The following is an 11,203-nucleotide window of genomic DNA, read 5'->3' as shown; positions in this document are numbered from 1 at the left end:
TTACTAAAATTTCTCTATTCTCCTTTTTGGGCTCAGAAAACAAAGTTATATAGCAGTGCTATTTCTTCTCAATGTAAGATTATTTCTTTATGATATATTCCTAGCAGAGGAATTTCTGGATAAGAATTTGTATTAGGATAGAGGCTAAGTTGCAACAAAGAAGATTCCAAAAATGCAATGGCTTAAATACAAGAGAAATTGTTGTTGTTTTTTTTCCCCTCTCAGAAAACAGCCTAACCAGCAGGGAAGCTCTGCCTCATGAAATCTGTTAGAGATGGAGGCTTCCTTCATCTCATTCTTATTTAGACACTGCCTCATCTTTGTGATCAAAACTGTGCCATTTCCAAAATCTTCTTTGCAGCCTAAAGGAAGGTGAACAGTTCAGGATAAGCCCCTTGACCTGGGGGTGCCTGGGTGGTTCATTTGGTTACGCATCAGACTTTAGCTCAGGTCATGATCTTGGGATTCATGGGTTCCAGCCTGGCATTGGGCTGTGTGCTGCCAGCTCAGAGCCTGGAGCCTGCTTTAGATACTGTGTCTCCTCTCTGCCCCTCCCCCACTTATGCTCTGTCTCTCTCTCTCTCTCTCTCAAAAATAAATAAGCATTAAAAAAAATAAATTGGAACTGACCTGGAAGCTGTGTATATGAATTTTGTCCTATATCCTTTAAGAGAAAGGAGTCCAGTAGCCAAGTTGGACTGGACTTGGTTGCTAGGGGGCTGGGAAATGTCATCCCTGTGAAGCCATGTACCCAGCGTCAGCAATTTTACTGTGAAACGAACCAGGAATTAAAATTTGGTCTGTTAGCCTCTACTACAGATATTATATTCTTTGTTTTTATGAATCTTAAACTATTTTTCAAAATTGCTCTACAGAGTGTTCATTAACTGAGTCTATTTCTAATGTTAGTAAACACATTAATATGTAATGTAAACAAACAAAAAATTCAAATGCATGAAACCATTAATAAGATCAACATCAACAGGTTTGGGAAATACTTGACTTAGTAAGCAAACATCTCAATTAATAGAAGCAGAAGGGGTAGGAATTTGCATGCTGGCTGCAAGCATTTACAGTGTCATGGGCTTTAGTGCAGATAATTTACATTAAAGATAGGGAGCCAAACTTCCTCTTGCACGTTGTTAAATGGAGTCAGTTAACATAGTTTTTTTTTTTATCTCACTTTTTCTGTGGCACTTGCTATTTTGCTCTGAATACCATCTCACCAAACATCCACTCAAGCTATAATCTAGTAATATTACAGTGAAAAAAATAATTCCCATTTCTCAGGGATGGTGTTATTTTTTCAAGTGAATATTGCTTGCATTTGGACAGTCATTTGCTAATTTTTCACTGTTATATCGAAAACACTGTTTGCGCATACAAGATAAAATGATTAAGGGGAAACCAAAATTTACATACGTGTAGTGATTTTTGAAGACATCAAAATGAATAATATACATTATAACTGAAACGTCATCTTGCATTCCTTCAATTCCAATCATAAGCAAAGAAACCTTGTGATATTCATTTCTGACCTGCTGCATTCTGTTCTCAAACTGTTTTTTATTCATATGCATTTTTAAAGTTTTGCTTCAGATTAGTATCATTGAACTGCTCAAAATCTGAGGTAAGATAAACACACAGAATTTCAAATGTGGCCCCACTCTTAATCTTGAGATGGCCAGTCCACAGCCATTCACTTGAACCTGCTTTAGGAGAGTTCTGTACTGGGTACAGTCGGTGGGAAGGAAATAGTCTCTGACCTCTGGGATCTTACCCTTTAGTTTGTGAAGATAAAATATACTCTAAGAAGCAACCATTTACCGCGCCTAAGTTTTAAAGTAAGCCTTGACTCATTCCTTTTCCTCATTCCAGCATCCAATTAATCGTAAATTCTCATATTCTAATTACTCATCCCTACAGCATTCCAGCTTGTTCTGCTGGCTGGGGCTTCTCTCCCTCCAATCCACTTGCACTGAGAAAGATTCCCTCCAACTCTTCACCTTACTTTGGAATCCATACAGCAAGATTTATTGATAAATAACTTGTCACATAGAGGTAAAATAAAAGTAAGGTGATGATTCAGTCCACATGTGTATCTGTGAATATATGTGAATCAGTCAGTACAATATCCTGCCTCCTATCTCCATGTTCTTATGGAGCATACTTTGTGCCCTTCACGAAAGACTGAATGTCCAGGGTTGAAATCTGATGATGTCATCCCCATTCTCTGTTTAAAACCTTTTAGTGTGCCTTCAATATCCTTAAAGTCCACACTCACTTACCTGGCTCTTGAAATTTTTGATGTGGTGTTGCCTTGCTCTCTGGGTTTACCTCTAATCATTACTCTTGTCATGTGCTGAAGGCTGCCATTTTAAGCTACTGTCCTTACCCACACTTCACACCCTCTCTTGCTTCTAGGCTTTTGTACCTGTTGTTTCTTCCCTGGAAATGACAGCCCTTGTAAATTCTTGTAAATTCCTTGTAAATTTCCTGTAAATTCCTCCTTTGTAAATTCCATGGCCCCAATCTAAGAACTAGGGTTATCTTAAATGCTCCTATAAAAACCTGTAACACTTTTAACATAGCTCTAATAGAATTTTATTGTTATTGCCAACTTACTTATTCAGATTCCTATGGAAACTCAGAGTCCTTGAACACAGGGACTATATGTTTTCATCCTTTTATGTCAACTGGCTAGCACAGTATTCAACACATAGCAAATATACAATAATTGTTGACTTGAAATTCATAAAGAAGCAATTTATGGTATAGATTAAATGTATTTGTGCCAAATTAATTAAAAAAATGAAAGTTTTGTTTGTTAACTACTTACTTGATACCAGATATTGGTGATAACACAGTGAATGTAACAAAATTCCTGTCATCTGAGAGTTAAGTTTAGTGGTTTACTTCCTTTTTCTTTTCTCCATAAATCTTACTTAACTGCCACATTTGTTATTATCACCTTTTTAGAAAATGCTTGGGAGAGCCCCAAACTTTAACCCAAGTCATCCTATAAATAACAGAGTTAAAGAAGACTGGAATTTATTACTGAAATAACATTTCCATGAATCCAGTAAAGGAAATAGGTTGACCTTCCAAAAGAGATACATAGCATGGAAGGGAATGGAGAAAGACTTATTTCAGATAAAAATGACTGAGTAGCTTGGCTGGAGCAAAGAAAATCTAAACGGCAATACAAGGTATGAGGTCTGAGGATTGTAAGTAGGATATGAGTCACGGTAAGGGATTTGGAGAAATGAAGATCCAAATGATTATGCTTTGAGTAAGTAGGAGATAACATTATCCTAGGAGGTTGACATATAACAATAATATAATACATGATTTACAAATAGGATATGTAATGAGTATTTTTTAAACATCTGGGTTATATAAAAATATATAATAAGAAGGTTTAAATTATAATGAAAATTTAGAAATGCATTAAAACATCTCCAACAATCTGTAATGAAGACCGAATATTTCAGAACCATGTAATTTTAGTCCTTAACATATTAAATGTCCACACTGCCATGAAGAACTTTGGCCTTTAATAGTTTGGTTTAAAAGCTTCAAAACCATCAGTCTAGAACTTTGTGAGATTTTTTATATTTTAAACATGAGAAAAATTTAACATATACATCAGAAGTGTTGTCTTTATATATTTGAGAAATATCTGAAGAGGATGATAATCCCCTGATCTACATCCTTACAGAAAAAAAAAGAAATGTGCCTTCACTGTGTGAAAATGAGTGAAGGAAACCTCACTTAAAAGGGATTCGGGAAACCCTGAAAGGGGAACCATCACACACACTACCTACCACTAGTTGCCTCTTGCACACTTCAGTGGGAAGAGGGAAGATTTCCTCCCAGACCAGCAACAGCAAGGCACCCTGGCCTGCAGCCAATGAGAAGCCACTGCCTCTTTGAACTCTTATTTTCCTCCAATGGACTTCTGTTGTAAACAGCCCCTCCCAACTCCCCCCCCCGGTTTTTTGTTTTTTGTTTTTTGTTTTTCCCCCTCTAAAAAAGAATACTCCCTTTGTTTTCTAGATTTGTCTGTGCTTCACCATAGTTGGTTTGTCCTTGTTAGGGAGTGAGAAAGCATCTGTGTTGTGTGAACGGAGATCCCTGTCTTTGGATTCCCCAGGAAGAAGATTTACTTGGGTATACCTGATCAGAATAAAGACAGCCAGGAGGAAAGGAGCAAGCACAGAGCAGGTTATTAAAGCAAAAGTACACTCTTGAGGTGGGAGAGCAGGCAGTGGGCAGGTTCCAGGAAGTTGAACCAATCCCTGGGTTGATTTGAGATTGGATATTATCTGGGTCTTTCTGAGCCAGGAGGAGCTGTGAGGTACAGAGGGGTGGTCTCTAATGGAAGCTGCTTCTAATCTTTTGGGGAACTCCTCTTACAGGTGGGGGGGGGGGAGTTTTTGACTACAAGGTTTGCAGCAAACTCTCAGGGCAGCCTTTCTCCATTGGGCAGGGCTGTTCCGGCAATGCAAATAAATTCTAATGAGTGCAGGGGTTACTCTGAGGGAGAAGAGGAGAGCACAGGCTCTGTCCCTGTGACTCTTGCTTTGTCAACTCCAAGGTCTTGGAAGCTGCAAGGTCAGGATGTTGAGCTCCTGCGCTTATAATGTTATGCCCAGAATTCGTGATCCCCAAAGACCACCAGGGAGCCGAGTCCGATGCAAAAGCAAAGAGCCTTTATTCGAGCTAGCTCGAGCTCAATCCCCTACCTGCACCGACGCAGCGGTGAGATACCAGGGAAAGAGCGCGAGTTTCAAAAGGACAAAGGTTTTATTGGGGCCTGGGGGCAGTTGGTGAGGTAATGGCTATGGCCTCAGCCGATTGGCTGGGGAGGGGTCCTGGGGAAGGGTCCGGCAGGTGAGGGAGGGTTTACTCGAGGGGAGGAGGTGTGGTCAAGGTGAAGGACACAGAACAAGATGGAGTCAAGGGGAGGAGGTGTGGTCAAGGTGAAGGACACAGAACAAGATGGAGTCAAGGGGAGGAGGTGTGGTCAAGGTGAAGGACACAGAACAAGATGGAGTCAAGGGGAGGAGGTGTGGTCAAGGTGAAGGACACAGAACAAGATGGAGTCAAGGGGAGGAGGTGTGGTCAAGGTGAAGGACACAGAACAAGATGGAGTTGGCTGGCGTAGGCCCGCCCTTTCATTCCCCCCTTGTCATGTAGCTTACGGACCCAATCATGGGACCGGCTGCATTTATGGTGACAAGGAGAACAGAGTCTGGAGGTTTACGCAAAGTTCTGGGAACCAAGTGTCCCTGGGATGGCTCTGGGAGGTCTGATTAAGTATTGTCCCCGAGCTGGTGTCTATGATCTGCCAGGTGATGTTTTGGGGGGCGTGGGGACTCCCGGCAGCATGAGCAATGACAAGCAGAGTTAACAGAGTTACCAATATTAGGTAGGTCGAATGCGCTGTAGCTTGAGCTTGAGCGGGTTGTGTTGGTCCCAACTGATGGCCCATCGCGTGACGAAGTCCTTCCGGATCGAGGAGGGGTCCGCTGGCTGAGCGTGGGTGTGATGGACCCAGGTCGCGATGCCGTCTACCTTGAGAGCGGTGGGGGTTGTCAACACCACGATGTAGGGTCCCTTCCAGCGCGGCTCGAGAGTCTCTCGGTGGTGCCTCTTGACGTAGACCCAGTCTCCCGGCCTGTACTGATGAGGTGTCGGGATCGGGCCAGCCTCGTAGATGGCACGGAGGCGCGGCCAAATGTCCTCGTGCGCCCTCTGGAGCCCGCTCAAGGAAAGAAAAAGTTCTTGATCTTTAAACTCAGCAATAAGTTCAGCTCAAAGGCTGGGAATAACAGGGGGTGGCCTGCCAAACATGATCTCATAGGGAGTAAAACCCAGAGTGTAAGGAGTGTTTCTAACCCAATAAAGGGCGTACGGTAGGAGAGTCACCCAGTCCCCGCCAGTCTCCATGGTTAATTTGGTAAGGGTCTCTTTTAGGGTTCTATTCATTCTTTCTACCTGTCCTGAGCTCTGGGGCCTATAAGCACAATGTAATTTCCAGTTTGCCCCCACCGCCTTGGCTACTGCTTGTGTTACCTGCGAGATAAAAGCTGGTCCATTGTCTGATCCTACCAGGGCAGGAAAACCATACCTGGGTAAGATGTCTTCTAGTAGCTTCTTAGCCACCGTCTGAGCCGTTTCATGCTTGGTTGGGTATGCCTCCACCCAGCCAGAGAAGGTGTCTGTAAATACTAAAAGATATTTAAAACCATACTTTCCTGGTTTGACTTCAATGAAGTCGACTTCCCATTGGGCTCCCGGTCTGGTGCCTCTGAGCCTGGTTCCTTTTTTTTATTTGATGTGGCCCTCGCGTTGGTGAGTTGGCAGGTCTTGCAGGCAGATACAACTTGCTCTATTTTGGTGTCCTGTTGGTGAATCCTCTCCCTGCATATCTGAGCCTTCTTCGCGGATGCCCGGTATCCTAAGGCCCCCAGGGTAGCCAGCAGGTCCTGGGTCCCTCGCTCACAGTCTTTGGCAGTGTCGGCAGCAATCAGGATGTCATCTACATACTGTAGAAGGGTGAGGCCACGGTGCTCCCTTCTGTACTCACCCAGGTCCTCGTGTAGTGCCTCGTCGAAGATGGTGGGTGAATTTTTGAATCCCTGAGGTAGCCGTGTCCAGGTGAGTTGTCCACTGTAGCCCTCCTCCGGATCATGCCACTCGAAGGCGAACAAGGGTTGGCTCTGGGGTGCCAGCGGCAGACTGAAGAAGGCGTCCTTTAAATCTAGTACAGTATACCAGACCCTGGAGGGCGCTAAGGAGCTCAAGAGAGTATATGGGTTGGGAACAGTTGGGTGTATGTCCACGACCCTCTTATTTACTTCCCGGAGGTCTTGTACCGGTCGGTAGTCATTTGTGTGAGGCTTTTTGACCGGCAGTAGGGGGGTGTTCCAGGCAGACTGGCAAGGAACTAGTACCCCTAGGCTTCGTAGTCTCCGGATGTGTGGCTGGATCCCCTTCCAGGCCTCCTGAGACATGGGGTATTGTTTGATCCTTACCAGACTCTCTCCTGGCTTGAGCTCTACCAGGACTGGGGTCCTATGAGCGGCTAGTCCCATCCCCCCTGTCTCTGCCCAAACCGAGGGGAATTCTTGTAGCCATCTGTCTATATTATCCTCTCTCGGGAGCGCCTCCTGGTGGAGGAGGTATTCATCCTCCAGTTTCATGGTCAGGACCTGGATGGGGTGGCCCTTGCCATCGGTGACCTGAGGCCCCCCTTGTCTGAAAGTTATCTGAGCTCCAATCTTGGTCAGTAAGTCCCGTCCTAACAGCGGGTAGGGGCATTCTGGTATTACCATAAAGGAGTGGGATACCCGGCCCGTTCCCAAATCTACTGTTCTTCGGGTAGTCCATGAATACTGGCTCATACCAGTTGCCCCTTGTACCCAGGACTTCTTGCTAGCTAGTTTTCCTTGTGGGGTGCGGAGGACCGAATGTTGTGCTCCGGTGTCGACAAGGAAGTCAATAGGGGTCCCCTCCACTTTAAGAGTTACCCTGGGTTCGGGGAGAGGGTCTGAACCCTGACTCCCCTAATCACTTAGTTCATCCAGCTCTAGGACTTTTACTCGATCAGTCTTGCTTCCCTTCCAGCCGGCCCATTTCGGACAATCTCGGGCCCAATGCCCTATCTCCTTGCAGTATGTGCACTGATCCTTCTGCAGCCTCTGCTTCCCCCCCTTGGTGGTGCTTTTACCTTTTCTTGCGTCATCTGCCAGCTGCCGGAGACGGCGGTCTCGTTCCTCGGGGAAGTCAGCAGTGGTAGCTAGCAGTATTCTGGCCAGGTCTCGAGTCTGCTTACTGCTGGCAGCCGCCATGGCGCGAGACTGCTTGTCCTCAGGAGGCTCCCGGTTATTATATACCTTTTCGGCTACCACCAGTAAGTCCTGCAGACTTTTTTCTCCTAGTCTATCTATTTTCTGTAATTTTCTCCTAATGTCTATGGCCGATTGGTTTACAAAGGCCATGATAACAGCTGCCTTGCTTTCCAGAGCCTCTGGATCCATGGGGGTATAGGTACGGAATGCCTCCATGATCCTTTCTAAAAAGGCAGCTGGAGATTCATCTTTTCCCTGTTGTACATTTCCTACCTTGGCCAAATTGGTTGGCTTTCTAGCAGCCATTCGGAGACCCCCCATTAGAGTCTGGCGGTAGACCCGGAGCCTCTCCTTACCTTCTGCCGTGTTGAAATCCCACTGGGGCCGAGTTAAGGGGAAGGAGGCCTCTATCTGAGCCTGGTTGGTGGTGGGATTCCCGTCTGCGCCTGGAACTAGTTTTCGGGCCTCATTGAGGATTCTTTCTCTTTCTTCAGTCGTGAACAGGACCTGTAAAAGCTGCTGGCAATCGTCCCACGTGGGCTGATGGGTAAAAAGAACAGAGTCTAATAAATCAATAAGCCCTGCCGGTTTCTCAGAAAACTTAGGATTCTGAGCTTTCCAGTTGTAGAGGTCACTAGTGGCGAAAGGCCAATAGTGATGGGGCTGATTCCCCTCCGCGTCTGGGGGTCCGGTGGCTCGCAGGGGCAGAATAGTAGAGTCGGCGGCAGAGGCGGATTGCTCCCTCTGAGCCCTTTGTCTGGTAAATGGCGGGCTTCCCCCTGGGGTGTTTCCACCTCCCGCTCTCGGAACAGCATCTGCCTCCCCCGGAGGGGGAGGATGGTGTTCTTCCGGCATCCTAGAGGGGTTATACGGGGGAGGAAAAATTAATTCTTCTTCAGTACCCCCCTGTAGGACAGGGTAGAGGGGTGCTGAAGGCTGGGTAAGACGTTTCCTCTTCTCTGTCTCCTGCAAAGCAAGAATGGGTTTTGGCTCCGGAGGGAGCAGGGTTAGGAAGGGCTTAAGCCAAGAGGGTGGGTCTTCTACAAGGTCCTGCCAAGTGATAATGTAAGGGAGCTGATCAAGATGGCCCATCTTAGGCTGAGAGATGATACTCCTGACTCGGTGGATGGTAGGGAGGTCGAAGGTCCCCTCTGGTGGCCATCCGACATTGAAAGTTGGCCACTCGCTAGAACAAAAAAACTGCAACCGACCCTTTCGGACTTCCACACTGAGGTTGTTAGCTCTTCCCCTCACATCCTTAAAGTGATCAATCATAATACTTAGAGGAGTAGTCTGAGTCTGTCCCATAATGTCCGTCCAGTAAGTCCACAGAGCAAAACAGAGAAACACAAAAACAGACAAACAGAGGGCCCCTAGAAAGTCTTCCAACTCCATGGAAGCAAAACTGAGAGCTAGCTTAGACATTTGAGGGGATTCCATGTCCCTCCAAAACCGATGAGGGGATTCCACGTCCCTCCAAAACCGATGAGGGGATTCCACGTCCCTCCAAAGACGACGGCCTCACGCCGACCAGCGGGAGCGACCCGCCTCGTCTCAGACCTTTGAGGGGATTCCACGTCCCTCCAGAAGGGAGAATCGGAACGTCTTCCGAAACTCCCGGCCCGTGGTCCTCCAGTGCGTCCACCTAGACCGCGTCGGGCACTACCAGAATTCCAGAAATGAGCTCACACAGAAAAGACAGAACAAACAGACACTAACCGTGGCCAGTCAGGCTCTCCGGGTCGGGGGTCCCTCGGGGTCTTGGGGATCCCGGACGAGCCCCCAAATGTTATGCCCAGAATTCGTGATCCCCAAAGACCACCAGGGAGCCGAGTCCGATGCAAAAGCAAAGAGCCTTTATTTGAGCTAGCTCGAGCTCAATCCCCTACCTGCACCGACGCAGCGGTGAGATACCAGGGAAAGAGCGCGAGTTTCAAAAGGACAAAGGTTTTATTGGGGCCTGGGGGCAGTTGGTGAGGTAATGGCTATGGCCTCAGCCGATTGGCTGGGGAGGGGTCCTGGGGAAGGGTCCGGCAGGTGAGGGAGGGTTTACTCGAGGGGAGGAGGTGTGGTCAAGGTGAAGGACACAGAACAAGATGGAGTCAAGGGGAGGAGGTGTGGTCAAGGTGAAGGACACAGAACAAGATGGAGTCAAGGGGAGGAGGTGTGGTCAAGGTGAAGGACACAGAACAAGATGGAGTCAAGGGGAGGAGGTGTGGTCAAGGTGAAGGACACAGAACAAGATGGAGTTGGCTGGCGTAGGCCCGCCCTTTCAATAACATGTAGTTTTTTTTTTTTAAGTTTATTTATTTATTATGAGTGGGGGAGGGGCAGAGAGAGAGAGAGAGAGAGAGAGAGAAAGAGAGAGGGACGGAGAGGGGGAATCCCAAACAGGCTCTGCTGTTAGTACAGAGCAGACTTAGGGGATCGATCCCATGAACTATGAGATCATGACCCGAGCCAAAATCACGAGTCTGACAATTAACTAAGCCACCCACCCACGCTGCTCACTTTTTTTTTTTTTTTTTTTTTATTGCTACCCTTGCCTGCAGCAAGTGTCTTTCTCATTCCCCTTTAAGGACTTGAGACTCTGCCTCAGGGGGTTCTTACCCGTTTCTTGTCTAGCTTCTACCTAACATCCTGAACACAGTTACTCTCATTCTTGAATAAAACTCCTTTTGCTGACATAATAACTGGCTATTTTATTTTTTAAGGTTGACAAGTGAAACAGATTTGGAATGGATACAAGAAAAACATTGCACACATTAGAGATCGTTAAACACGTTTACATGGGGACCCTCAAGAAGTTTTTTAAAAGGAATATAAATGTTCTAACATATATAATATATAAAATATATAGATATATATAACATATATACTATATACAAATGCTTTTTATAGTCCTATCCTTTTGATGAGAGAATAGTACAAGGGCAATAATCATTTTGCAAGAAAAATTATTTAATGTCGATTTCCCATTTGAGAGTTTATCCTAGCTCCCTCCAAGAAAACTGAACATTCTTGGAGTTTGATTAATAGATGACTCCTTAAAGGATCATCTTTGAACATTAGCTGTATAGAGAGCACCACTTTAAAAGAGGCCACAACTGCTTAAGAAGTGATAACTTTCTTTTAAGAAGGATTGAAAAGAACAGCTTTAAATCCAAATGACAGCCCTCCTTAGTTTAAAGCTAAAGTTCTCTTTTCTGCTTATTATGGATCTTTGATAAGAAATACAATTGCTGAGAAGTCTGTTTTGCTTGCTGTTTGCTATGAGCATTGTGAGGCCTTTCCTGAATGTAACCGCTGTGTAGTAGAATGGGTTGTAAACCTTCCTAAATGTA

The 11,203-nt window shown here is 45.8% G+C and overlaps 1 protein-coding gene across 1 annotated transcript; it reads right to left on the bottom strand.

Annotated features, from left to right (window-relative positions):
- Window positions 1-7,187: 7,187 nt before the first annotated feature.
- Window positions 7,188-8,746, bottom strand: LOC123385439 (the record flags this gene model as incomplete). Its single annotated transcript, XM_045057760.1, is given in 1 exon segment — window positions 7,188-8,746. A coding segment is annotated over 1 exon segment (1,527 nt), but the record flags the coding sequence as incomplete, so codon positions are not given.
- Window positions 8,747-11,203: the final 2,457 nt, after the last annotated feature.

Source organism: Felis catus, chromosome B2, assembly GCF_018350175.1.
Source record: "Felis catus isolate Fca126 chromosome B2, F.catus_Fca126_mat1.0, whole genome shotgun sequence".
In the NCBI taxonomy this organism is placed as follows: Eukaryota; Metazoa; Chordata; class Mammalia; order Carnivora; family Felidae; genus Felis; species Felis catus.
The sequence above is the reverse complement of the archived record's forward strand: the minus strand, read 5'-3'. Positions and strand labels throughout refer to the sequence as shown.